General features: G+C 46.8%; 1 protein-coding gene and 1 pseudogene across 8 annotated transcripts in view; one reads left to right on the forward strand and one right to left on the reverse strand.

Moving 5' to 3' along the window:
- The window catches only part of CDC25A (cell division cycle 25A), a 32,636-nt gene extending 15,932 nt beyond the window's left edge, over window positions 1-16,704 (forward strand). For all 8 annotated transcript variants that reach the window (XM_055278557.2, XM_063610146.1, XM_055278566.2 and 5 more), the window contains 6 exons: window positions 5,563-5,661; window positions 7,926-7,988; window positions 8,085-8,183; window positions 9,406-9,536; window positions 14,410-14,521; window positions 14,774-16,704. In XM_055278557.2, coding sequence (XP_055134532.2) covers window positions 5,563-5,661; window positions 7,926-7,988; window positions 8,085-8,183; window positions 9,406-9,536; window positions 14,410-14,521; window positions 14,774-14,914 — 645 coding nt within the window. In that variant the 3' untranslated portion in view covers window positions 14,915-16,704. The remainder of the gene's footprint in view (window positions 1-5,562; window positions 5,662-7,925; window positions 7,989-8,084; window positions 8,184-9,405; window positions 9,537-14,409; window positions 14,522-14,773) is intronic.
- LOC134732231 (small nuclear ribonucleoprotein F-like) lies at window positions 12,434-13,956 on the reverse strand (annotated as a pseudogene).
- Window positions 16,705-27,873: the final 11,169 nt, after the last annotated feature.

A 27,873-nucleotide genomic window follows, 5' to 3' on the forward strand; every position in this document is an offset into this window, starting at 1 on the left:
AGGCTTCCTCTGATACTGCAAGAAAGGTGTGGGTGGAAGTCCCCAGCACAAACTCCATTGACACCTTGGGTGGGGACTTGTCTCATTATTGCTGGGAGGGAGCGGAAGTTCATTCCATCCCAGTGGGGTGGTGACTGGGGCACTGTATGACAGCTGGGCAAAGGTGGAGGCCCCCGCTTGCTGTTGGCCATAATTGTTTCGTATTGACTAGTAGAATGATTATTGTCTAAAAGTCTTCTGCCTCAATAGACCATCCTTTGCCTAGGGAGAGCAGGCTTTTCTTGGGGCTTGTTGTGTTGCTGCTGTCTCCAGCTTCGTGAGTTGAATGGTTAACTCACTCGTTTTTAATTTTCTTATTTCTGGATAAATCTATTTGAATCTATGAATTTCCCACTGCTTTAGATTTGTCTCATAACTTTTGACCTGAAATGTTTTTATTATCATTTGTTGTAGATATTTTATTTCCTTTTAATCCAGACCTATCATGGCCTATTAAATACTTGATATTTATAAAGGTCTGTCTTTGTTTTGCTTTGTTTTGTTTTGTTTTGTTTGTTTGTTTGTTTTGAGATGGATTCTCGCTCTGTCACCCAGGCTGGAGTGCAGTGGTGCGAACTCGGCTCGCTGCAAGCTCTGCCTCCCGGGTTCATGCCATTCTCCTGCCTCAGCCTCCAGGTAGCTGGGACTACAGGAGCCCGCCACCATGCCTGGCTAATTTTTTGTATTTTTAGTAGAGACAGGGTTTCACAGTGTTAGCCAGGATGGTCTCGATCTCCTGACCTTGTGATCTGCCCACCTCGGCCTCCTAAAGTGCTGGGATTACAGGCGTGAGCCACCGCGCCCAGCCCTGTCTTAATTCTTCAAGTTAATTCATTGCATTGCTCATAGTTGTATAGGCTGTTTTGTTGTTTCCTGTTTCTGAGACAGGTTCTCTCTGTCACCCAGGCTGGAGTGCAGTGGCATGATCTCCGCTCACTGCACTCTCCACCTCCCAGGCTCAAGCAATCCTCCCACCTCAGCCTCTCAAGCAGCTGGGACTATAGGTGTGTGCCACCAAACCCAGCTAATTTTTGTATTTTTTGTAGAGACAGGCTTTCGCCATGTTGTGCAGGCTGGTCTCAAACTCCTGGGCTCAGGGCGATCCTCCCGCCTTGGCCTCCCAAAGTGCCAGGATCATAGGTGTTAGACACAGCACCTGGCATGGGTGAGCTAGTTTCATGGTTGTCTGGGCCTAAGTCCTGTGGTCCTTTGTGTTATTTTTTCTATTTATTCCGTGGCTAGACACACAAAACACTGGTTTATTTGTTTGTTTTTCCTTCATTATACTGTCCTTATATTGAGGTTTGGTATTAAGCATTATAAAATGGTGAACTGCCTGTGTTTTCTATGGCATGAAAAGGTTTAAGTAAATCTCATCACAGTCTTAAAAGGTTAGAGAGATAACAGCTAGGAAAACATTTAGCATTTAGGCCTACTGCCTTATCGTATCTGCTTTTGTTTTTAATGCTTTATGAATGTTTTTAAAGTATTGTTCTAAAAGAATATTTTAATAACTGCATAGTATTTTTGTTTTGGGAGAGTTGTTTGGTTTTGGTTTTTGTTCTTTTTGTTTGTCGGGAGCACAGGGTCTAGCGCTGTCCCTCAGGCTGGAGTGCAGTAGCACAATCACAGCTCAGTACAGCCTCCATGGGTTCAAGCACTCCTCCTGCTTCAGCCCCCCTAGCAGCTGGGACTACAGGCATGCACCACCATGCCCAGTTAATTTTAAAGAAATTTTTTTTTATTTTTTGTAGAAAAGAGGTCTTACTGTGTTGCCCAGGCTGGCCTTGAACTCCTGGGCTCAGGCAGTCCTCCCACTTCAGCCTCCTAAGTATCTGGGACTACAGGCACAGGCCAATGCACCTGGCTGATAGTGTTTTGGCTTACAAGTATACTAGAAATAATTGAATAAATCACCTTCTGGACATTTAGAATTTCCCTTCCCCTGATTTTCCTTTTATTTCTAATTAAAAATGAAATTGTGGGTTATAAAGGCAAGAACATTTATGAAACTTTACATTGTATACATGTCAGAAAATATCTATCAATATTTAATAATATTCAGGCTGAGTGCTGTGGTTCACTCCTGTAATCCTAGCACTTGGGAGGACAAGGCAGGCGGATCACGAGGTCAGGAGTTCCATACCAGCCTGGTCAATATGGTGAAACCCTGTCTCTACTGAAAATACAAAAATAGCTAGGTGTGGTGGCATGGGTCTGTAATCCCAGCTGCTCAGGAGGCTGAGGCAGGAGAATCGCTTGAACCCGGGAGGTGGAGGTTGCAGTGAGCAGAGATCACGCCACTGCACTCCAGCCTGGGTGATAGAGTGAGATTCCATCTCAAAAAAAAAAATATTCATTTTCTTTTTCTTTCTTTTTGAGACACGATGGAGTGCAGTGGTAGGATCTTGGCTCACGGCAACCTCCACCTCCCCAGTTCAAGCAATTCTCTGCCTCGGCCTCCTGAGTAGCTGGGATTACAGGTGCCCACCACCACACCCAGCTAATTTTTTTGTATTTTTAGTAGAGGTGGGGTTTTACCAAATTGGCCAGGCTGGTCTTGAACTCCTGACCTCAGGTGATATATCCGCCTCGGCCTCCCAAAGTGCTGGGATTACAGGTGTGAGCCACCACGCCCGGCCAGAATATTCATTTTCTTTTACCATAATAGAGATTGACCTTTTTATTTCCATATTTGTAAAACTTTTCTTGGATAAAATAATACTGTTAATAATTATTTTGTATATTGGCCCTCATGTTTTGGTTTATTTTCATATATTTTAAATTTTAGTATTTTAAATTCCATTGTGGAGAAAATGTCAAGCATTGCTAGAGTACAGTTATCATACTTGTGATATTGTGAAATATGTATTTAGTTTTCCTCCCCTTCTGTCGTATAACTCCTAAAATCTTTGGAATATCCAAGGTCATATCTTTCTATATACTAATGATTGATAGCTTCAGGGTGGGACTGGTCACTGGAAAGACAGAGACATGATTAGAGGTTGGAACTTTCAGCCCCACCCTCCAATGTCTAGGGAAAGGAGAGGGGCTAAAGGTCAAGTTGATCACTCATGGCCAATGGTTTAATCAATCATTTCTATGTAATGAAGCCTCCCTAAAACCTTGAAAGGACAGGGTTCAGAAAGCTTCTGGATAGCTGAACACATGGAGGTTCCTGAAGGTTGGGGCACCCAAGGAGAGCATGGCAGCTCCATGTCCGTTCTCCCATACCTCACCCTATGCATGTCTTCTATATCCTTTGAATATCCTTCATAATAAACTGGTAAATGTGTTTTCTTGAGTTCTGTGAGCCGCTTCTAGCAAATTCAACCCAAAGAAGGGGTCATGGGAACCCCCACTTAAAGCTGGTGGTCGTGGATCAGAAGTTCCAGAGGCCCAACTGGTGTCTGAAGGGTGGTGCGGTTTTGAGGACTGGGCCCTCAACTTCCTGATCTGACACTCTGCAGGTAGATAGTGTCAGAATTGAATTGGACGGCACCCACTATTTTCCACTGCAGAATTGCTTGCTTGCTTGCTGGTAGGGAGAAATTGCCTCATATCTGGGGGTAACAGCACTTCTGTCCTCTGTTGTTGTTGAGTGAGGGAATAAGAAAAAGCACTTTGAGTTTGTGGGGTTTTTCCTCACACAAACATATCATACAGGGCTAAATTTCTGCGTGTTTTTTTTTGTTGTTGTTTGTTTGTTTGTTTGTTTTTTGAGACCGAGTCTCGCTCTGTTGCCCAGACTGGAGTGCCATGGCTCAATCTCTGCTTATTGCAACCTCCGCCCTCAGGTTCCAGCAATTCTCCCGCCTCAGCCTCCCGAGTAGCTGGGACTACAGGCGCCCACCACCACGCCTGGCTAATTTTTTATATTTTTAGTAGAGACGGGGTTTCACCGTGTTGGCAAGGCTGGTCTCGAACCCCTGACATCAAGCGATCCACTCACCTTGGCCTCCCAAAGTGCTGGGGTTACAGGCGTGAGCCACCACTCCCGGCAGAGCTAAATTTCTTACTATCAAATGTCAAATATCCAGTCTGGATTCAGTTTTCCCCAGTTGTCTCCTAAGTACTTTTACAGTTTATTTGTTAAAATCTGGATCCAAATAAAGTCTATACACTGTAGTTGGTCAGTAGGTCTCTTTTCAGATTTCAGTGCTCCATCTGTTTCCCTCTTGCATATTTTTATTTGTTGAAGAGCTCAAGTCATTTGTCCTGCAAAGGTTCCCGCAGTCCTGTGGGGTCTTCAGACATTGTCTTCTATCCCCTATATTGCCTTAACCTAACTCTGAAAAGGATGGATTGAATTCCGGTTCTATTTGTTTGGCAAGAATATCACATAGGTGATTTTGTCTACTTTGATCAGGAGGTATAATGTGCCAGGCAGCCATTGGTGATTGCTGCCCAGATTTTTTAATTCATTTCACCAGGATTTCAGAAAGATGATACTGCAGTTTTTACATTCTTCCCTCATTAATTAGCTAGAATATATCTATAAAGAGAAACTTACACTCATCAAACACTGTGGTTGCCCTTGGGAAAGGCAGGATGAATATTGGATCTCTTTATTTGCCAGTTTCCAAATAATGCCCTACCAAGCATCTTCCAAAGTTGAAAGCAAGACTTATAGTTGTTTTTCAATAATAATCAGGAATTCATGGGTTAAAACATTTGATGTGTTTCTGTGTATTGCAAGTATTATCCTTTTGCTCAAATTATCCCCTTTTTAACAGCTGGCTTCCTCTTCTCATTGAATAAAGCTAAGACGTAGGCTGGGCGCGGTGGCTCACACCTGTAATCCCAGCACTTTGGGAGGCCAAGGCAGGCAGATCACCTGAGGCCAGGAGTTCAAGACCATCTGGCCAACATGGTGAAACCCCGTCTCTACTAAAAATACGAAAACTGGCCGGGTGTGGTGGCGCACACCTATAGTCCCAGCTGCTCCGGAGGCTATAGCAGAATCGCTTGAACCTGGGAGGCAGAGGTTACAGTGAGCCAAGAGATCACGCCACCGCACTCCAGCCTGGGCGACAGAGCAAGACTGTCTTCAAAAAAAAAAAAAAAGCTAAGACGTACTTTTTCTAAACTTAGTCCTAGTTTTAACCCCCTCTTGTTTCTTTCTGTTTTTTTGGAGAAAGTTTCACTCTGTCACCCAGGCTGGAGTGCAGTGGCACCATCACCACTCGCTGTAGCCTTGACCTCCCCAGGCTCAGGTGATCCTCCCACTTTAGCCTCCCAAGTAGCACACACCACTATGCCCGGCTTGTGTGTGTGTGTGTGTGTGTGTGTAGACAGGAAAGAAAACTTAGTTTCAGAGCAATTCAGTTAGACACTGGAATAATAGGAGACCTAGTCAATAACTCACATTCGTTTTTGTTCACTCCAGATTCAATAAAATAAAAACTTCTTACTAAATGTGGGCATTAACATTTCAGTCTCCTCGAGACATGCTCCAAGTGAATGTTTTCAGAAGTTCCATTCAGAACCCTTGTCTCATTCTCTACCTTTGATTTGTTACAGACTCTTCATCAGTCTTTATCCCTGGCATCTTCCCCCAAAGGAACCATTGAGAACATTTTGGACAATGACCCAAGGGACCTTATAGGAGACTTCTCCAAGGTAATTGCAAGCAGAGCTGCTCTGGCAAGTGTAGGAGGGAGTGTGGGTATTTAGAACCCCACTCAGCCTGTCTCCCTCCCCAGGGTGGTTCCTGGCATACCTCCAAAGGGGCACAGTTAAAAGAATGTTAAAGGTAGGGAAGCAAACTTAGTTTCTCATGATCAGGTATATGTTGGTTTCTTTTTTTTTTTTTTGAGACGGAGTCTCGCTTTGTCACCCAGGCTGGAGTGCAGTGGCGCAACCTTGGCTCACTGCAAGCTCCGCCTCCCGGGTTCACGCCATTCTCCTGCCTCAGCCTCCTGAGTAGCTGGGACTACAGGCGCCCGCCACCATGCCCGGCTAATTTTTTGTATTTTTAGTAGAGATGGGGTTTCACTGTGTTAGCCAGGATGGTCTCAATCTCCTGACCTCGTGATCCACCCGCCTCTGCCTCCCAAAGTGCTGGGATTACAGGCGTGAGCCACCGCAGCCGGCCAGGTAGGTATATGTTGGTTTCTGAGACTGTAGATATCACTATAGCTGATGGGCAGTTTTAGGTAGGGAGCTGTCCACCAACCACCTTGATTGTAACCCAAAGACCAGGCTCTCTGGGAACTGTGTTATTATAAAAATAGTAATTAGCAGGATAGTATAAAGCAGAAATAAATCTGTAGCCTCACTACAAGTCTGCACGTCGAAAGGTTATCTTAGAAGGTACGGGATTGAGACTGAATTTCTCCATTCAGAGAAGCTTGGCCATTGAGGGAAAAGGCCCTCTAGGAAGTCTAGAGAAAGATCTTCTAATAGCCTCATATGCTACATGAAGGCTTGGCTGCAGTAAAATACAAGGCTAGGACAGGGAATGTGTCAACAGCAGCTTCTTTAATCACATTTTGACTTGAAGGTTACCAGATCAATGTTTTATTCATTAATTTAGTTAACATTTATTGAAGCACTTATGTGTTAGGCAGAGATTCCAAAATGAGATCCAGTTCCTTCCCTCAAAGAATTTAGCATGTGGTTGGAGAGGTGAGACATGAACTACATGTACCACATGGTAGACTGAAATAAATTTTAGTGAGGTGTAAACATAAACAGCATGCCGTGAGAAGTAAAAGGGTTTGTCTTGGCTAGGAGGTTGGGGAATGTATGGGCTTGGGCCGTTGATATTTCAGCCCAAATGGGTTTCGAAGGAACAGGGAGAATGAAGAGAACAAGCAGAGACCCAGCTGTATCCTCAGTTTTGGAACCTTCTCTTGTTTGGCAGGGAGAGATGTGGTCTTACTAAGTTGCTCAGGCTGTAGTGCAGTGGCTATTCGCACATGCTATCATAGTACACTGTAGCCTCGAACTTCTGGCCTCAAGTGTTCCCCCTGCCTCAGCCTCCCAAGTAGCTGGGACTACAGGCATGCACCACCACACTCAGTGGAATTTTCAACTTGAATTGAGGCCTGGTTATATTTGTCTTAATGGGCATATGCATGGGGATAGATGAACTCTTGGCTCAGCCAGTCGCCCTGATGAGTAATTGCTAATGTGCGCATCTTCCTCCTCAAGGCTGGGCTAGGTCTCCTTTTTTCCTATCCCCAGTGCCTTGCACCATGCTGGACATAGCAGGTGCTCAGTATATGAGTGAAATCTGTATGTTTAAGTGCTATTCGCAGTCTAACTACTGACATGTGGATTCTTGACAAAAGCAGGAGGAAAATGAGATTACCTGAGGTTTCTTTATTTAAATCTGCCTTACTAGCTAGGTAACCTTGGATAAGGTGCTCAAAATGGGGATAATATACCTCATTGGTTTGTGTGAAAATTAAATGTCAGGATGTTAATGAAGTAACTAGAAGAGTAACTAGTGTGTACTAACTAATGTTTGTTTGTTTGTTTGTTTTTTGAGATGGAGTCTTGCTCTGTCACCCAGGCTGGAGTGCAGTGGTGCAATCTCAGCTCACTGCAACTTCTGCCTCCTGGGTTCAAGTGATTTTCCCACTCCAGCCTTCCGAGTAGCTGGGACTACAGGTGCATGCCACCACGCCTGGCTAATTTTTGTATTTTTAACAGAGATGGGGTTTCACCATGTTGGCCAGGCTCGTCTCGATCTCCTGACCTCAGATGATCCACCAGCCTCGGCCTCCCAAAGTGCTGGGATTACAGGTGTGAGCCACCGTGCCCGGCCATTAATGTTTGTTTTTTAAAAGATGCCTCCTACCAGCCAGACAAAACAGTATAAGTGTGAATAATATATAGGCTTTCAGATTCTTTAAGTATCTTTTTTTCTTTTTAAGGGTTATCTCTTTCATACAGTTGCTGGGAAACATCAGGATTTAAAATACATCTCTCCAGAAATTGTAAGTCCATCCTTTTGGAACCTACCACACATCGGGTACTTCAATCTAGTTTTTCCTGACGGTCAAAGTTGATTCTCTTTGGTTTTCTCTCAACAGATGGCATCTGTTTTGAATGGCAAGTTTGCCAACCTCATTAAAGAGTTTGTTATCATTGACTGTCGATACCCATATGAATACGAGGGAGGCCACATCAAGGTATGGATTCGTGAGACTTGCTGTAGAAGGAGCCCTAAACAAGATCTGTGGTTTTAAAGTGGGGAGGACAGTGACACCTGGCCGCTTAGCTCATATGCTAGTTGTTAGAATTTTGAAACAATACAGTGAGTGTGGAAGGCATTTGATTCCAGGTGCTCTTAACGAATGTTCCCTTGTCTGCAATACTCTCTACCACCTTGTGCCACCGTTACTCTTCATGTTTGTCCCTCACACCATCATTATCAAGGACACTTGTAGGAGGTACCCACTGATGTTTAAGTCATTCAGGGGGATCAGAATGGGTTTTGTAGCATTTAAGAGGCTTGGGTACCAATGTCTGAGCACCCCAGGGCTCCTGATGAGGAGAAGCCCATCTCTGGCAACATGTCCCGGTGTCTGTGCCAGGCTTAGTGATGCCTCCAAAGTTGATTGTTCAGCAAGCTGCCTGGTGGAGGGGCGTGTTGGGACACACGCTCCCAAGAAGAAAGGAACTGATCTGATTTTGCTGTTTTAATCTTCTTTTTTTTTTTTTTTTTTTTTTTTTTTGAGACAGAGTCTCGCTCTGTCACCAGGCTGGAGTGCAGTGGCATGATCTCGGATCACCACAACCTCTGCCTCCTGGGTTCAAGCAATTCTCCTGCCTCAGCCTTCCAAGTAGCTGGGACTACAGGTGCACGCTGCCATGGTCGGCCAATTTTTTTTTTTTTGTATTTTAATAGAGACAGGGTTTCACCATGTTGCCTGGGCTGGTCTTGAACTCCTGAGCTCAGGCAATCCGCCCACCTCAGCCTCCCAAAGTGCTAGGATTACAGGCGTGAGCCACGGCGCTTGGCCTGCCGTTTTAATGTCTTACCCGATTAATAGTGTTTAAATATAGTAAGGAGGTACTTTAAATACGATGTTACTGTTTGCCATTGTCTTGTAGCTTTTGAAAATCCCCAAATTTATAAAACTACCTATAAAGTGTACCATTGTCATATTTGAATTGCCCATTTCCAGTCCCCATGTGCATTACTGTATGATGAATGTGTATGGACCCACAAAACTCCATTGAGATACAGGTGCCAGATGGTCTACTGGGCTATTCAGCCAGAAGAACTGCAAAAATCACAAACTGGTCTTGTGGACTTAAAGATCACTCTTGATGAATCATTACATCTTGCTGAATCATTACTTCATGTGTGAAACGTGCAGGTTCCAAGGGTCTCTGTTGTCTTCATAGGGTGCAGTGAACTTGCACATGGAAGAAGAGGTTGAAGACTTCTTACTGAAGAAGCCCATTGTACCTACTGATGGCAAGCGTGTCATCGTTGTGTTTCACTGCGAGTTTTCTTCTGAGAGAGGTCCCCGCATGTGAGTGCTGCACGGAACTGGGTTCTAGGGCAGAGGCTCCATGATGCTTTTGTGGGACATGGTGGTTTGTGGCTTGCACTTGAACCATATTTTAGCATATCAAGCAACCTCTTGCACATAACAAGCCATTTTCATATGTAATTTTATCCTGAGGTGAACTTTGGCTCTTCCAGTCTCCCCGACTGTCCTTAGTCTGACCTGTGGGGCTACTGTTCTCATGTGACCTCCTTCAAGTACAAAGTGACCATTCCTTACGCAAATGCCAGAAAAGTGTGAAGTTCTCATTCTGTAAAACCTGATATGATATGATGCTTTGAAACACTTCATATTATTACCAATTTCAGGGTGAAAAGAAAAAAGGGGGCCAAAGAGCTGCCCATCAGTCATCTGTGTCCATTCTAAAAGGATTGCAAGCCTGCTGTGTGTCAGGCACTGACAATAAAAATGTAACTACAGTAAAGCACAGTACAGTAAAAATATCACAGCGAGCAGGACCAACAAGGACCCTGCTGCAGCAGAGATCCAAGTGGGGATCCATATAAATGCTAAGAGAACAGGAGGACAGGCGGAGAGGTAGGACAGAGAGTGCAGCTTAACTAGGATGGTCCAAGGGAGATTTCTGCAGGACCATGTTCTTATGCCACCTTTTTATTTTGAACCAATTTATTTAAAAAAAAAACATTTTTAAATTAAGAAATTTCAATTTTTTTTTTTTTTTTTTGACAGAGTTTTGCTCTTGTTGCCCAGGCTGGAGTACAGTGGCACAATCTCTTCTCACTACAACCTCTGCCTCCCGGGTTCAAGCAATTCTCCTGCCTCAGCCTCCCAAGTAGCTGGGATTATAGGCGTGCGCCATCATGCCCAGCTAATTTTATATTTTTACTAGAGGCAGGGTTTCTCCATGTTGGTCAGGCTGGTCTTGAACTCCCGACCTTAGGTGATCCGCCTGCCTCGGCCTCCCAAAGTAGTGGGATTACAGGCATGAGCCATTGCACCTGGCTTGCTTTCGCTTTCTTTCTTTTCTTCTTCGTCTTCTTTTTTTTTTTTTTTTTTTTTTTGAGGCAGAGGCTCACTGTTTTCACCCAGACTGGAATGCAGTGGCATGATCTCGGCTCACTGCAACCTCCATCTCCTGGGTTCAAGCGATTCTCCTGCCTCAGCCTCCTGAGTAGCTGGGATTACAGGCGTGCACCACCATGCCCGGCTAATTTTTGTGTTTGTAGTAGAGATGGGGGTTTCACCATGTTGGCCAGGCTGGTCTTGAACTCCTGACCTCAGGTGATCCACCCGCCTTGGCCTCCCAAAGTGCTGGGATTACAGGTGTGAGCCACCACGCCCAGCAGAAATTTCAAATTTTGAGATGGGGTCTTAATATGTTGGCCAGGTTGGTCTCGAACTCCTGGCCTCAAGCAATCCTCTCTTGGCCTCCAAAGTGCTAGGATTGCAGGCATGAGCCACTGTGCCCACCCCTTTGAACCTTTTTTTTTTTTTTTTTTTTTTTTTGAGACGAGTCTCGCTCTGTCACCCTGGCTGGAGGGCAGTGGCACAATCTTGGCTTACTGCAAGCTCCACCTGCTGGGTTCACGCCATTCTCCTGCCTCAGCCTCCTGAGTAGCTGGGACTACAGGCACCCACCACCACGCCTGGCTAATTTTTTTGTATTTTTAGTAGAGACGGGGTTTCACCATATTAGCCAGGATGGTCTCCATCTCCTGACCTCGCGATCCGCCCGTCTCGGCCTCCCAAAGTGCTGGGATTACAGGCGTGAGCCACCGCGCCCGGCCTGAACTATTTTAAAGCTCAAGAAGAGGTGAGGTTATGGCTGGGCACAGTGGCGCCTATAATCCCAACACTTTGGGAGGCCGAGGCAGGAGGATCACTTGCTCAGGAGTTTCAGACCAACCTGGCTAACACAGCGGGACCCCACCTCTACAAAAAATAGGAGGTGGGAGGATCGTTTGAGCCCGGCAGGTCGAGGCTGCGGTGAGCCATGATCATGCCACTGTACTCCAGCCTAGGTGACAGAGTGAGACTCTGTCTCTCTCTCTCACACACACACACAAAGATTATACTTGTACACACTTCACCTGATTTTATTAATTTTTAATATTTTGTCACATTTGTATGTACATGCTCTACACACAGGCAACTACAGTAGAACTTGACACTTTTGACTGTCATCTCATAAGTCCTTCAAACGTCTGTCTCCAAAGGATGGTCATTCGTGAATGGAATTATTCACTCAGCAGTTTTTTTGTTTTGTTTGAGATGTAGTCTTGCTCTGTCACCCAGACTGGAGTGCAGTGGTGCGATCTCGGCTCACTGCAACCTCCACCTCCCGGGTTCAAGCAATTCTGCCTCAGGCTCCCGAGTAGCTGGGACTACAGGCGCATGCCACCATGCCAAGCTAATATTTGTATTTTTAGTAGAGATGAGGTTTCACTATGTTGACCAGGCTGGTCTCGAACTCCTGACCTCAAGTGATCCACCCGCCTCGGCCTCCCAAAGTGCTGGGATTACAGGCCTGAAACAAACTAATCTAGAGACACATATACACACATGTAAATTTTTTTTAAACCCACAAAAGATGCTGTTCTCTTTTTTTTTTATTTTTGAGACAGGGTCAGTCTCTGTTGTCCAGGCTGGAGTACAGTGGCAGGAGCATAGCTCACTGCAGCCTCTGCCTCCCAGGCTCAAGTGATTCTCCCACCTCAGCCTCCCAGGAAGCTAGGACCACACACATGCATCACCATGCCTGGCTAATTTTTGTATTTTTTGTAGAGACAGAGTCTCACTGTGTTGCCCAGGCCGGTCTCAAACTCCTGGGCTCAGGCAATCCTGGCCTCCCAAAGTGCTTGGATTACAGGTGTGAGCTGCCATGCCCAGCCCAAAAGATGCTATTCTCTTAATTCTCTCATTTCCCCATCTTCCTCTTTAACACCTCTAATATAAAGGACATTATTATACCATATTGAAACTTCACCTAGATATACAGACAACGCCCCATCTCTGTATTCTGTATTTGCAAGCTGCATGTTTATATCACCATCTACAGATACCCCTTACATTTCATTCCCCACTTGAGTTTCGCCATCACTGGCTTTCTGTTAATCCACTGAGGAAAGATTTGGGATTCACAGGTGAACTCTTTTTTTTTTTTTTTTTTTGAGATGGAATCTTGCCCTGTCACCCAGGCTGGAATGCAGTGGCACAATCTCGGCTCACTGCAACCTCCTCCTGCTGGGTTCAAGCAGTTCTCTACCTCAGCCTCCTAAGTAGCTGGGATTACAGGCGCCTGCCACCAAGCCCAGCTAATTTTTTGTAGTTTTAGTAGACACGGGGTTTCACTATCTTGGCCAGGCTGGTCTTGAACTCCTGACCTCGTGATCCACCACCTCAGCCTCCCAAAGTCTGGAATTACAGGTGTGAGCCACCGCACCCAGCCAAACTCGTTTTAGCCACAGGCAAATGGTTTAAGCTACGTGCTGCTGAGGAAGCTGGTGCCCATCCCTCATGAGCAGCTACCAAAGGCCCCAAACCACTGAGCTTCAAGAGAAAATCAGCAGATACTCTTGGCTCTTGTGTACCAGATACCTTTCTAGATACTGAGGGAGAAGAGCAGTGAATAAAACAGACCAAAAAATCTCTGCCTTCATGGAACTTTACATTTCAGAGTGGACAGGAGATCGAGACCAGCCTGGCCAACATGGTGAAATCCCGTCTCTACTAAAAATACAAAAATTAGTCAGGCGTGGTGGTGGACACCTGTAATTCCAGCTACTTTGGAGGCTAAGGCAGGAGCATCCCTTGAACCCAGGAGGCAGAGGTTGCAGTGAGCCGAGATTGTGCCAGTGCACTCCAGCCTGGGCAACAGAGTGAGACTCCATCTCAAAAAAAAAAAAAAAAAAAAAAAAAAAAAGGTGACTGGGTGTGGTGGCTCACTCCTGTAATTCCAACACTTTGGGAGGCCAAGGCAGGTGGATCACAAGGTCAAGAGGTCGAGACCATCCTGGCCAACATGGTGAAGCCCCATCTCTACTAAACATACAAAAATCAGCTGGGCGGTGGCACGCGCCTGTAGTCCCAGCTATTCGGGAGGCTGAGGCAGGAGAATTGCTTGAAACTGGGAGATGGAGATTGCAGTGAGCCCAAGGTCACGCCCTTGCACTCCAGCCTGGTGACAGAGAAAGATTCTGTCTCAAAAAACAGAAGGTGCTTCAGAGGAAAATAAGGCCAGTGGTGGGAGCTCCCAGGCAGGCTGGAGGAACAGTAGTGGGGCTGCAGGGGCTGGCGTGGGGTGAACAAGGGGCAGAGCAGCAGTAGGGGTGATGAGCTGTAGGCCTCTGAAGGACTTGGGGCCTTGGGCTTTTTCACCAAGGGCGAGGCAGTAAGCAACCATTGGCTGGATATTGAAGACCATTCAGTCCAGGCAGAGGATAGAAACAGGGCCCCGAGGCAGGAGCAAGTTGAGCCTCTTTAAAAGCCGCAGAAAGAAACAAGCCCACTTATGTAGAAGGAGGTGAGTGAGGGAGCCTCGCTGAAGAGAAGGCTGGGGTGGAGAAAGCAAGGGGAAGCTGGCTTATATAGTGAAACTTGCCGCAAACTGGTGATGAAGGTGCTGGGCAGGACTCAAATGCTAGGATTGTTGGAGAAAGGAAAGTTGGGGAAGAGACCATCTACTGGCACTGGCTGTGAGTACTGCTCACGTGGCCAGGAACTTGCAACTCAGCACTGATTGTTTCTAAGAATAAATGTAAAGTTGGGAAGATGTGTATAAGGGGGACTTAGACCACAACTGCTGCTTTGACTGCGTTGTCTTGTTGCTCTGTGCTGGAAAAGCTAACCCTGCTTTGGCCTTCCTTCCCCTGACTAGGTGCCGGTATGTGAGAGAGAGAGATCGCCTGGGTAATGAATACCCCAAACTCCACTACCCTGAGCTGTATGTCCTGAAGGGGGGATACAAGGAGTTCTTTATGAAATGCCAGGTAAGACTGGGGTTGTGGAGAGCATCCCTCCTCCCCCGCCCCCAGTGGTAGACTAATGGATCTGTCTGATGGTCATGACTTTCTTTCCAGGGGTCAGGGGACAAGGTGGGTATCTGCTGAACACAAAGAAAGCCCCTGTAGAACTGGCCACCTAGGTCTGCCTGGCCGCTTTCATAGCCCTAGGCAGAGAGGAAACCAGGTTGTGGGTGTGAGGCAGATGTACCCTAACCTCATTCTCTCCTGTCCCCTCAGTCTTACTGTGAGCCCCCTAGCTACCGGCCCATGCACCACGAGGACTTTAAAGAAGACCTGAAGAAGTTCCGCACCAAGAGCCGGACCTGGGCAGGGGAGAAGAGCAAGAGGGAGATGTACAGTCGTCTGAAGAAGCTGTGAGGGTGGCAGGACCACCCAGCAGCAGCCCGAGCTTCCCTCCCTCCCCCTTTACCCTGTTTGCTGCAGAGAAACTTAGGCAAAGGGGACAGCTGTGTGACACTTGGAGAGGGGGCCTGGGACTTCCATGCCTTAAACCTACCTCCCACACTCCCCAGGTTGGAGCCCAGGGCATCTTGCTGGCTACGCCTCTTCTGTCCCTGTTAGATGTCCTCCGTCCATGACAGAAATGTGCCACAATGCAGTTCTGAGCACCGTGTCAAGCTGCTCTGAGCCACAGTGGGATGAACCAGCCGGGGCCTTATCGGGCTCCAGCCATCTCATGAGGGGAGAGGAGACGGAGGGGAGTAGAGAAGTTACACAGAAATGCTGCTGGCCAAATAGCAAAGACAACCTGGGAAGGAAAGGTCTTTGTGGGATAATCCATATCTTTAATTTATTCAACTTCATCAATCACTTTATTTTATTTTTTTTCTAACTCCTGGAGACCTATTTTACTGCTTTATTAGGTTGAAATACTGCCATTCTAGGTAGGGTTTTATTATCCCAGGGACTACCTCGGCTTTTAATTTAAAAAAAAAAAAGAAAAAGAAGGGGGTAAGAAAATGCAAACCTGTTATAAGTTATCGGACAGAAAGCTAGGTGCTCTGTCACCCCCAGGAGGCGCTGTGGTAGTGGGGCTGCTGCTATTTAAGCCAAGAACTGGGGTCCTGGTGAGAGCGTTGGACCCAGGCTTGGCTGCCTGACATAAGCTAAATCTCCCAGACCCACCACTGGCCACCGAGATCTATTTGGTGGGAGATGTGGCCCTGTTCTTCCTCACCCCAGTTCCGTGACATTGGCTGGTATAGGAGCCACAGTCAGGAAAGCACTTGAGGCAGCATCTGTCGGCTCCCCCCCTCCAACCCCCGGCTCAGTGCTGGAATGTTGCAGTGTAGGTTTCCCAGGGAAGGGGGGTGGGGGTAGGTGGGCTCCACAGGATGGGGGAGGAGCATGTCCACTGAGTGTCTTCCTTATGTTGCTGTGATATTGATAGCTTTTATTTTCTAATTTTTAAAAAATGGTCATATTATGAGTCAGAGAGTATCAAATCAGTGTTGGATGGGCCACCCAAGGGTGAGGAGAGGGGCTGGAAGCCCTGGGCATTAGGAGGAGGGAATGGGTGCTGGCATGGACATGACTGGATAGAATTTTCTCAGGAGGGAGCTTGGTGGATTTTGAAGGTAAAACTTTGGGTTTATCATGTTTTAATTTGAGAGACAGGGAGTGATGAATCATCACCGGTTGTCCCCTTATCTAACCCCATAAAAGTGGGAATTTCAAAAGAACACCTCATCCAAGGAGCTGGGGCGGACTTCATTGATTCTAGAGAGGCCTGTTTCAGTGCCTACTCATCCCTGCCCTCTGGTGCCAGCCTCCTTACCATCACGGCTTCACTGAGGTGTAGGCGGATTTTTCTTAAACAGGAGACAGTCTCTTCCCTCTTACCTCAACTTCCTATTCTTGGGGTGGGGGGGTGGGAATCAGTGATACTGGAGATGGCTAGTTGCTGTGTTATGGGTTTGAGTTACATTTGGCTATAAAACAATCTTGTTGGGAAAAATGTGGGGGAGAAGACTTCTTCCTACACGCACATTGAGACAGATTCCAACTGGTTAATGATCTTGTTTCTAAGAAAGAGATTCTGTTGGTTGAGTGCCTAAAGAGAAAGGTGGGATGGCCTTCAGATTATGTCAGCTTAGCTAGCACTAACCAACTGTTGGAAGCTCTGAAAATAAAAGATCTTGAACCCATGCTCTGTGCCTAGTTCTTGATGGATTTAAGGAGAATTACATTTCCCTTTAAGGTCCTGGGACCACATTAACTAAAATTAGTGTTTGGGACAATCACAGTTCCTCAAGAAGCTCTGAGTCCAAAAACTTGTGGTTCAGATTGATTTGCAAGATGAAATGGGCGCATAAAAAGTGTGCCTGAGGCCAGCCGCAGTGGCTCATGCCTGTAATCCCCGCACTTTGGGAGGCCAAGGCATGCAGATCACTTGAGGCCAGGAGGTCGAGGCTGCAGTGCCCACACATAACTAGTGATGCTGGCGGCTACTGGGGACAAAATATATTGGGCTGAAGCACAGAGGGACGCCCAGAATAGAAAACATGTGTTCCTTTATGTATGGGTTGGAAAACTAGGGGTTCAGGCATATTTGATTATGTTATATATACATATATTTTTTTGAGAGTCTCACTCTTGCCCAGGCTGGAGTGCAGTGGTGTGATCTCGGCTTACTCCAGCTTTGACCTTCCAGGCTCAAGCAATCCTCCCACCTCAGCCTCCCAAAGTGCTAGGATTACAGATGTGAGCCACCATGCTTTTTAAAGTTTACTTTGAGCAAGTAATATTTCCGTGGATTGCTGCAAAGGCCAGCTGGCTTCCTGTCTAATCTATCCTTGCTAAAATTGCAAATTAAGTCAACCCATTATTGAGAATTTAATGTTTTTTTGCCTGTAAAATGAAACTTGACCTCTTTAGCCCGTATGCTAAGATGCAACCTCAGCCTTAGCCTCTGCTCATTTTATGCTTCACTAACAGGTCAGGATTCTGTTTCTAGAGTGCCCCTGCTCTCTGAAACTTGCTTGTTAGAGCTGGAAGCCTGCCATGCAGAAAGTTTGCATTTACTATAGAAAAATTTGTGTGTGGACACCCACAAGGTCAAGAGTTGGTTAACTCAAAACCATGGGCAAAACTTAACTCACTTTAAATTTTGGGGAAAACTATTCCATCCAAGGTGTGATTTGATTCAGGTTTAAAAAATTTAAAGTATGCAAAGATGTACAAAAAATCAACACTCATATTTCACACACCAGCTTCAGAATGAACAGCCAGCTTAGCTGAAGCCCCTTGCCTACCCTGACTTTATCATAAACTCTTCATCTGCACCCAACTCCCATAAAGGTAACACTTATCCTTCCCTGGTATTATGACTATTTCCTAAGCAAGAAGATAGATTCAGATTTTTTTCTTTTTTTTTTTTTGAGACGAAGTTTCACTCTTGTTGCTGGAGTGCAATGGTGCAATCTCGGCTCACCACAGTCTCAGCCTCCTGGGTTCAAGTGATTCTCCTGCCTCAGCATCCCGAGTAGCTGGCATTACAGGCATGTGCCACCACGCCCAGCTAATTTTGTATTTTTAGTAGAGACAGGGTTTCTCCATGTTGGAAAGGCTGGTCTCGAACTCCCGACCTCAGTTGATCCCCCTGCCTTGGCCTCCCAAAGTGCTAGGATTACAGGTGTGAGCCACTGCACTGTGCCAGGCCTCATGTTTTCAAACTTGACAAATTGTGCACCTATAATCCCAGCTACTTGGGAGGCTGAGGCATGAGGATTGCTTGAGCCCAGGAGTTCAAAACCTGCCTGGGCAATATAGTGAGACCCCATCTCTAAAACAAAACAATCTCCATTATGTGCTCATTCATCCGTGACTCACTTTGATTTTTATTTCTCTGCTTATCACACTTAAGGGCACTTGGCTCCAGGAAGGGCAAAGCATGAATCAATAGTGACTCAGGCTACATCTCTCCAGCAGAGGAACCTGGAGTAACTCACTTCTCCCTCTGGGGCCTTTCTTCATAAATAAATGCATTTGAACTAGATTTTCCAGCCAGGTGCAGTGGCTCATGGCTGCAATGCCTGCACTTTGGGAGGCTAAGGTGGGTGGATAGTTTGAGCCCAGCAGTTCTTGACCAGCCTGAGCAACATGCCAAAACCCGGTAACTACTAAAAATACAAAAAATTAGCCAGGTGTGGTGGTGCATGCCTATTGTCCCAGATACTCAGGAGGCTGAGGTGGGAGGATTACCCTAGCCCAGGGAAGTCAAGGCTGCAGTGAGCCAAGATTGTTCCACTGCACCCCAGCCTGGGTGACAGAGTGAGACCCTGTCTCAAAAAAAAAAAAAAAAAAACTAGATAATTAGATGTTCTCTGTGACTGCCCCTGTCCCGACATACCGTGGCTCTGGCATTTGGATGGCCCCTTTGCCTATGGCCCCTTTGCAATACCCACTTCAAATCTACTTGGAAGGGCCTCCATGGAGGAAAAGCTGTTTCTCTCATTCAATAAATGTTTGACTTGTGCTGAGCACTGAGGATAAGGAAGTGTGTAAGATGCAGGCTTTGTCTCAAGGCGTTCACCAGCTAGTGGGAAAAATAGTCACTAAAAATGACGAGGTCTTAGGTGTAACTTTTCCATGTAACAGAAGCTAGGATAGAGAGGGGTCCAGAGGACATGGGGCTCCAGAGTAAGAAGTGGACCCCATAGGAGGCGATGTTCAAATCTAACCTTCAGCAGGAGTCTCACGAGACAGGGTGTTCCAGGAAAAAGAAACTGTGTTCAAAGGGGAAATACCATGCATTCATACCTGTGGACAAGGTAGGAGAAGTTTGTGGTGGGTGGGGGGAAACCCTGAACCCTGAACGCCGTTCTGAGGAGTCTGTAAGCCTCAGGATCTATGAGAGCAGGACTCCTCAAACATGTGGGAAACTTGTTAAAATGCAGATTCGGATTCCACAGCTCTGGGTCGCAGCCTGAGGTTCTGCATGTTTAACAAACTCTCAAAGCTGCTGATCCTTTTGCTACCCTTTGAGCAGCCAGCCTGTAGAGGGTTTAAGAAGGGAGAAGTGTGAAGCCATGTAATTGCTGAGAACAAGACAAAGGATGGATGATAGGTAAGGAATGATGATAATTATAGTCACAGCAGAAGCTGGGGCATGGGAGGGAAGGGCTTTAGGTGCTGGGATCTGGTGATGGATGGGTAGATGGGAGTGAGGGAGAGGGATGGATTCAGGATGGTCTCTTGGCTCCTGACCTGAGGAAGTGGCTGGACCACTGGCACTCAGAGCAAGAAATCAAGAAATACACGGCCAGGCATGGTGGCTCACGCCTGTAATCCCAACACTTTGGGAGGCCGAGGCAAGTGGATCACCTGAGGTCAGGAGTTCGACCAGCCTGACCAACATGGTGAAACCCCATCTCTACTAAATACAAAAAATTAGCTGGGTGTTGTGGCGCATACCTGTAATCCCAGCTACTTGGGAGGCTGAGGCAGGAGAATTGCTTGAACCTGGGAGGTGGAGGTTGCAGTGAACTGAGAATGCGCCATTGCACTCCAGCCTGGGCAACAAGAGTGAAACTCTGTCTCAAAAAAAAAGAAAAAAGAAATACACAAGGAAATGAAATATTGAAAAAGCCCAGGTTGAACTTTATAAAATTACTGGCCTGCATGTTTTATAAATATCAGTGTCATACATGACCAAAGAGAGGCCCAAGAACTGTTCCAGATTAAAGGAGACTCAAGAGACATGACAACTAAATGAAATGTGTGATCTTGGATGGGATCCTGGACCAAACCGAAAAAGAGTACTATAAAGGACATTTTTGGAATATTTGACTACATTGAAATATGAACTTCAATTAGGTAAAATTATTATTATTATTATTATTTTGAGACACAGACTCGCTCTGTTGCCCAGGCGCAATCTTTGCTCACTGCAACCTCTGCCTTCTGTGCTCAAGCCATTCTCCTGCCTCAGCCCCCTGAGTAGCTGGGACTACAGGTACCCGCCACCACACCCAGCTAATTTTTGTATTTTTAGTAGAGATGGGGTTTCACCACCTTGGTCAGGCTGGTCTCGAACTCCTGACCTCGTGATCCACCCACCTTGGCCTCCCAAAGTGCTGGGATTACAGGCATGAGCTACTGTGGACCCACCAGGTAAAATTAGTAACTCAGTGTTAAGTTTCTTGAATTTGATAATTATACTGCAGTTATGTATGAGAACATCCTTGTTCTAAGGAAATAATACACTGAAATATTACAGGTTAAGAGTGTGTGTGTGTGTGTGTGTGTGTGTGTAAGAGAGAGAAGTAGACAGAGTCAAAGGGAAGAAAGCAAATGCGGCAAAATGTGAAAAAGTTAAAATGTATGACTCTTGGCAAAGGGTATAAGGAAGGGAATTCTTTGTACTATTCTTGCAACTTTTCTGTAAGCTTTAAATTATTTCAAAAGAAAACATTTTAAAAAGGGGCTGGGCCGGGTGCAGTGGCTCATGCCTGTAATCCCAGCACTTTGGGAGGCCAGCGTGGGTGGATCACTTGAGGCCACGAGTTTGAAACCAGCCTGGGCAACATAGAAAGACGTCTTCTCTATAAAAATAAAAATTGAAATAAGTAAATTAAATAAAAAAGAGGGGCTGTCATGCTGAGCTTCTTTGTGGACGGGAGGATCTGGGCAGTGACTGTCCCGATGCCTGAGTGGTCAAGGGGTGAATGTGAGGAGTGCTCCAGAGAAATATCCAGGCTGGTGACAGCAAGTTGTCACACGTATCCAAATGGCAGTTCTACCAATGTAGAAGACAGGGAAGCAGAGAGAGAGAGAGGTTAGAGGCAGGATGCCAGGAAGCCAGGCAGGGAGGAGTAGGGAGCAGCCACAAGGAGGTCTCAGAGATAGGGTTAAGCTCGGCTGCCTGTGGTGGGATATATGTCACTGGTGACCTTAGGACACAAAGCCTGCTCACGCTAGGGTAGGGTGAGGGAGGGACAGGGAGGCGAGGCAGAAACAGCAGCAGGAGAAAACTGGGTGGCATTGGGGGTGCTCAGCTTCTGTGTGACTGTGACCTGGCAGCTGGGATGGGGGTGGATTACCTCGATGATTCTAAGACCTTAAGATCTTGGTCATTCTGATTTCTAAGCAATGACTCCTGGAAGTTGTGCAAAGCCCAGTCCAGAGTCCCTGCTTGCACACTCCCAGAACAGAGGAGGCAGAGTCCCTTCCAGTGCTGGCCAGAGCAGGACAGCTCTTCCGCAGGCAAAGTCAAATCCACACCTCCACACTGTGGCTACTTTTTACATGTTGATTCATTTTCCATTTATGTTTTCTGTTTAGTTTTTCAATATGGATGTCTTTCTTCAATATGAAGTATTTCAGACATACAAAGCACCCATGTACCCACTGTCAAGGGTAAATAAAAACTTCCACCGATAGGCTTTCTTTGCCCTCTTGTTTCACTCTGCTGCCAGGCTGCCCGCGGGGCTTGGGGCCGTGACCACTGCAATGGCCATAGGAAGACATCAGATGGCAGTGGTGCCCCAGGTTTGTCTCCTCAGGTATCTCTGCCTTCTGGCTCCTCTCCTCCAGAGCCAGTCAGTAACGGGGAGGAGCTGGGGGCTCTCCAGGAGCTTCCCACCCCTTCCCCTAACCTGGCTTCCAGCTGCATTTAATGGCACTTTGCCTGCTCTGAGTACAGGAAAAGCTGTGGCTGTTCCTTGTCCAAGCTGCAGTCCCCAATGGCCTTGTCCAAGCATGTGTTTCATGCACTGCAGTGCAAGGGCTCCCAAAGAGGAAAAAAGGGAAGAGGGCTGGTTTGGATTATTAGCATTTTGTATTTTTAATAAATGCATCAATGTGGTCATCATGGAAAAATGTCCGATCTTTGTGGGGTTTCTTTACACTTCCTTCCTAGTTTACTTTGGATGATGCAGGGTGGGTCATAGGCCTTAACCTTCTCAAGCACAGCCTCTTTCCCCTGGCCACTTCCTAGACTCTAATGAAGAAATAAGGCCTACTTTCTGATTCTGGTCTGCCCCTGACCAGTGGTGTGACACTGAGCAGAACGTTCCACTTCTCTGGACCAGAGGTCTCAAGTATAAAGGATGGGCTTGGGCAACATCCTCATCCTCCCCCAAGGACTCCTCACTATTCCTGTTCTTTGGGACCTCCTTACCTTTGCTGACACCCACAGGGAATGCCTTTCTTTTTCCACAGAACTCTTTTTTTTTTTTTTTTGGAGACAGAGTCTCACTCTTGTTGCCCAGGCTGGAGTGTAGTAGCAGGATCTCGGCTCACCACAACCTCTGCCTCCCAGGTTCAAGCGATTCTCCTGCCTCAGCCTCCTGAGTAGCTGGGATTACAGGCACCTGCCACCAAGCCTGGCTAATTTTTGTATTTTTCGTAGAGACGAGGTTTCACCATGTTGTCCAGGCTGGTCTCAAATTCCTGACCTCAGGTGATCCGCCTGCCTCAGCCTCCCAAAGTGCTGGGATTACAGGCGTGAGCCACCGCTCCCAGCCTTCCACAGACGCTTATTGTTTTTAGGAGGGGGTGGGGATGGGGAATAGGGTTTCACTCTGAGTAGCTGGGACTACAGATGCACACCATCACACCCAGCTAATGTTTTTTTAAATTTTTTTTTGTAGAGACAAAGATCTCCCTATGTTGCCCAGACAGGTCTCAATCTCCTGGCCTCAAGTGATCCTCCTACCTCGGCCTCCCAAAGTGCCGAGATTATAGGAATGAGCCAATGCATCTGGCGTCTGATTCATTCTTGTAAACATAAATAATATAATTATCTGGCTGGGTGCAGTGGCTCACACCTGTAATCCTGGCACTTTGGGAGGCCTAGGTGGATGGATCGCTTGAGCTCAGGAGTTCAAGACTAGCCTAGGCAACATGGCAAAAACCTGTCTCTACAAAAAATACAAAAAATTAGGCAGGTGTTGTGGTGTATGCCTGTAGTCCCAGTTACTCTGGAGGCTGAGGTGAGAGGATTGCTAGAGTCTGGGAGGTGGAGGTGGCAGAGAGCTGAGATTGTGCCACTGTACTACAACCTGGGTGACAGAGTGACACCCAGTCTCAAAAATAAAAATAAAAATAAACAAATAGGCCGGGTGTGGTGGCTCACGCCTATAATCCCAGCACTTGGGAGACCTGAGGTCAGGAGCTGGAGACCAGCCTGGCTAACATAGCGAAACCCCATCACCACTAAAAATACAAAAATTTAGCCGGGCATGCTGGCAGGTGCCTATAATCCCAGCTACTCGGGAGGCTGAGAAGAAGAATCACTTGACCCAGGAGGCGGAGGTTGCAGTGAGCCGAGTTTGCACCAGTGCACTCCAGCCTAGGCGACAGAGCAAGACTCCATCTCAAAAATAAAAATAAAAATAGGCTGGACGTGGTGGCTCACGTCTGTAATCCTAGCACTTTGGGAGGCCCAGGTGGGCGGATCGCCTGAGGTCAGGAGTTCAAGACCAGCCTCGCCAACATGGCAAAACCCTGTCTCCACTAAAAATACAAAAATTTAGCCAGGCGTGATGGCAGGCGCCTGTAATCCAAGCTACTCGGGAGGCTGAGGTAGGAGAATCGCTTGAACCCGGGAGGGGCAGGTTGCAGTGAGCTGAGATTGCACCATTGTGCTCCAGCCTGGGCGACAAGAGCGACACTTTGTCTCAAAAAACAAAACAAAACAAAAAAAGCCTGGCCAACACAACGAAACCCTTTCTCTACTAAAAATACAAAAACTAGCCGGCCGTGGTGGCAGGTGCCTGTAATCCCAGCTACTTGGGAGGCTGAGGCAGGAGAATCACTTGAACCTGTGAAGCAGAGGTTGCAGTGAGCTGAGATCACGTCACTGCACTCCAGCTTGGGTGACAGAACGAGATTTCATATGGAAAAAAGGAATGTAAAACTCGATGGGATAAACTACAGTTTAGAATTAAATCCAACTGGGCCAGGCACGGTGGCTCACACCTGTAATCCCAGCACTTTGGGAGGCCGAGACAGGCGGATCACCTGAGGTCGGGAGTTTGAGACCAACCTGACCAACATGGAGAATCCCCGTCTCTACTAAAAATACAAAATTAGCCAGGCGTGGTGGCATATGCCTGTAATCCCAGCTACTCGGGAGGCTGAGGCAGGAGAATTGCTTGAACCTGGGAGGCGGAGGTTGCGGTGAGCCGAGATCATGCCACTGCACTCCAGCCTGGGCAACAGGAGTGACACTCCATCTCAAAAAAAAAAAAAAAAATTATCAAATCCAACTGGAGAGAGAGCTAATATGCTGGAGAAATGTGTTAGAAGATTATTTGGAAGGGAATGAGATACATACTTATGACACTAAGCCATGAAATAGGTGGAAAGAGACAGAACATACTGAGAAAATCTAACTATATCGAATTTGAGTCCCAGAAGGAAAGAAAAGAAAGACTAGAAGAAAGGCAATTTTTTGTTTTTGTTTTTGTTTTTCTGAGATGGAGTCTCACTCTATTGCCCAGGCTGGAGTGCAGTGGCACGATCTTGGCTCACTGCAACCTCCGCCTCCAGGGTTCAAGCCATTCTCCTGCCTCAGCCTCCCAAGTAGCTGGGATTACAGGCACGTGCCACCAAACCCGGCTAATTTTTGTATTTTTAGTAGAGATGGGGTTTTACCTTGTTGGCCAGGCTGGTCTTGAACTCCTGACTTCGGGTGATCTGCCTTCCTCAGCCTCCCAAAGTGCTGAGATTACAGGTGTGAGCTACCATGCCTGGCCAAGAAAGGCATTTTTTTTTTTTTAGATGGAGTCTTACTCCACCCAGGCTGGAGTGCAGTGGCACGATCTCAGCTCAACCTCCACCTCTCGGGTTCAGGCTATTCTCCTGCCTCAGCCTTCCGAGTAGCTGGGATTACAGGCATGAGCCACCATGCCCAGCTAATTTTTGTATTTTTAGTAAAGACGGGGTTTCACCATGTTGGCTAGGATGGTCTCAATCTCTTGACTGCGTGATCTGCTTCCCTCAGCCTCCCAAAGTGCTGGGATTACAGGCGTGAGCCACCGCACCTGGCAAGAAAGGAATTTTTAAAGAAAGAATACCTGATGAACACCTTAAATCCCCAAAATCAAGAAATCCCATGAATCCCAAGCAGAGTAAATAAGAAGAAATCCACATTTGGATATGTAACGAGGACAGAATACCAAAGACACAGGATACCAAAGCACATGCTGAACAGAAGGCCAGAGGACCAACACAGAGACAACACGTAGCTGCTGCTCAACAGCAACAGTGGAAGACTAAGGCAACATGGAAATACTGCAAGCCTCATTGTACTCTCACCCTTCCTAATCCTATGTCCCTCTGAAAAGATAGCCCCTATTAAGTTAGGGGCGTACCTTCTAGACCTTTTCTATGCATGTATAAATATACATAATGTATATGGATATGGATGTGTGCATCTACATTTATTTATGTTTATTATTATTATTTTTTGAGACAGAGTCTCACTCTGTTGCCCAGGCTGGAGTGCAGTGGCATGATCTCAGCTCACTGCAAGCTCCGCCTCCCGGGTTCACGCCATTCTCCTGCCTCAGCCTCTCCAAGTGGCTGGGACTACAGGCACCCGCCACCACGCCTGGCTAATTTTTTTATTTTTAGTAGAGACGGGGTTTCACCGTGTTAGCCAGGATGGTCTCAATCTCCTAACCTCATGATCCGCCCGCCTCAGCCTCCCAAAGTGCTGGGAACAGGCGTGAGCCACCGCGCCTGGCCAATAAATTTCTTTTCTTTATAAATTATGGTCTTGGCTGGGCACAGTGGCTCACGCCTGTAATCTCAGCACTTTGGGAGGTCGAGGTGAGTGGATCACCTGAGGTCAGGAGTTCCAGACCAGCCTGGCCAACATGGCGAAACCCCCATCTCTACTGAAAAAAAAAAAAAAAGGCCGGGCGTGGTGGCTCACACCTGTAATCCCAGCACTTTGGGAGGCCGAGGCTGGCGGATCACCTGAAGTCAGGAGTTCAAGACCAGCTTGGCCAGCATGGTGAAACCCTATCTCTACTAAAAATACAATTAGCCGGACGTGGTGGTGGGCACCTGTAATCCCAGCTACTGAGGAGGCTGAGACAGGAGAATCCCTTGAACCTGGGAGGCGGAGGTTGCAGTGAGCCGAGATCGTGCCATTGTACTCCAGCCTGGGCAACAAAAAGCGAAACCCCATCTAAAAAAAAAAAAAATGGCAAAACCCCATCTCTACTAAAAACACAAAAATTAGCCAGGTATGGTGGGGGGCGCCTGTAATCCCAGCTACTTGGGAAGCTAAGGCAGGAGAATCACTTGAACCCCGGAGGTGGAGTGAGCCAAGATCACACCATTGCACTCTAGCCTGGGCGACAGAGTGAGACTCCATCTCAAAAAAAAAAAAAAAATTACAGTCTCATGTTTGAGGGGGTGGGCACTCTATTCCCCACGATGCACTTATTTCACATTGCATGCCTGTATCAAAACATTTCATGTACTCTGTAAATATATACACCTACTATGTACCCACAAAAAAATTGAAAATTTAAATAAATAAATAAATAAATTATAGTCTCATCTGGGTGTGGTGGCTCACACCTGTAATCTCAGTGCTTTGGGAGGCTGAGGCAGGACGATTGCTTGAGCCCAGGATTTCAAGAGCAGCCTGAGCAACATAGTGAGACCCCTGTCTCTATTTTAAATAAGTGTAAATAAATTACAGTCTCATGTATTCTGTTATAGCAGCATAAAACATATGTTAGAGGCCAGGCGCGGGGCCCACGCCTGTAATCCCAGCACTTTGGGAGGCCAAGGCAGGTGGATCACGAGGTCAGGAGACCGAGACCATCCTGGCCAACACAGTGAAACCCCATCTCTCCTAAAAGTACAAAAAATTAGCCAGGCGTGGTGGCGGGCGCCTGTAGTCCCAGCTACTCACAGGCTGAGGCAGGAGAATGGCGTGAACCCGGGAGGCGGAGCTTGCAGTGACCTGAGATCGCTCCACTGCACTCCAGCCTGGGCTACAGAGTGAGACTCCGTCTCAAAAAAAAAAGAAAAAAAAAAAAAAACATATGTTAGAATAACTTAGATATATTTGAATAATACAGTTGTCCCTTGGTATCTGTGGGGAGTTGGTTCCAGGACCCCTATTGATATCAAAATCCACAGACGCTCAAATCTCTTACATAAATGGCATGATATGGCCAGGCACGGTGGCTCACGCCTGTAATCCTAGCTCTTTGGGAGGCCAAGGCAGGAGAATCACTTGAGGTCAAGAGTTCAAGACCAGTCTGGGCAACATGGTGAAACCGTCTCTACTAAAAATATAAAAAATTAGCTGGGTGTGGTGGTGCACACCTGTAGTTAAACAG

The sequence above is a fragment of the Symphalangus syndactylus genome, chromosome 1, assembly GCF_028878055.3.
Source record: "Symphalangus syndactylus isolate Jambi chromosome 1, NHGRI_mSymSyn1-v2.1_pri, whole genome shotgun sequence".
In the NCBI taxonomy this organism is placed as follows: Eukaryota; Metazoa; Chordata; class Mammalia; order Primates; family Hylobatidae; genus Symphalangus; species Symphalangus syndactylus.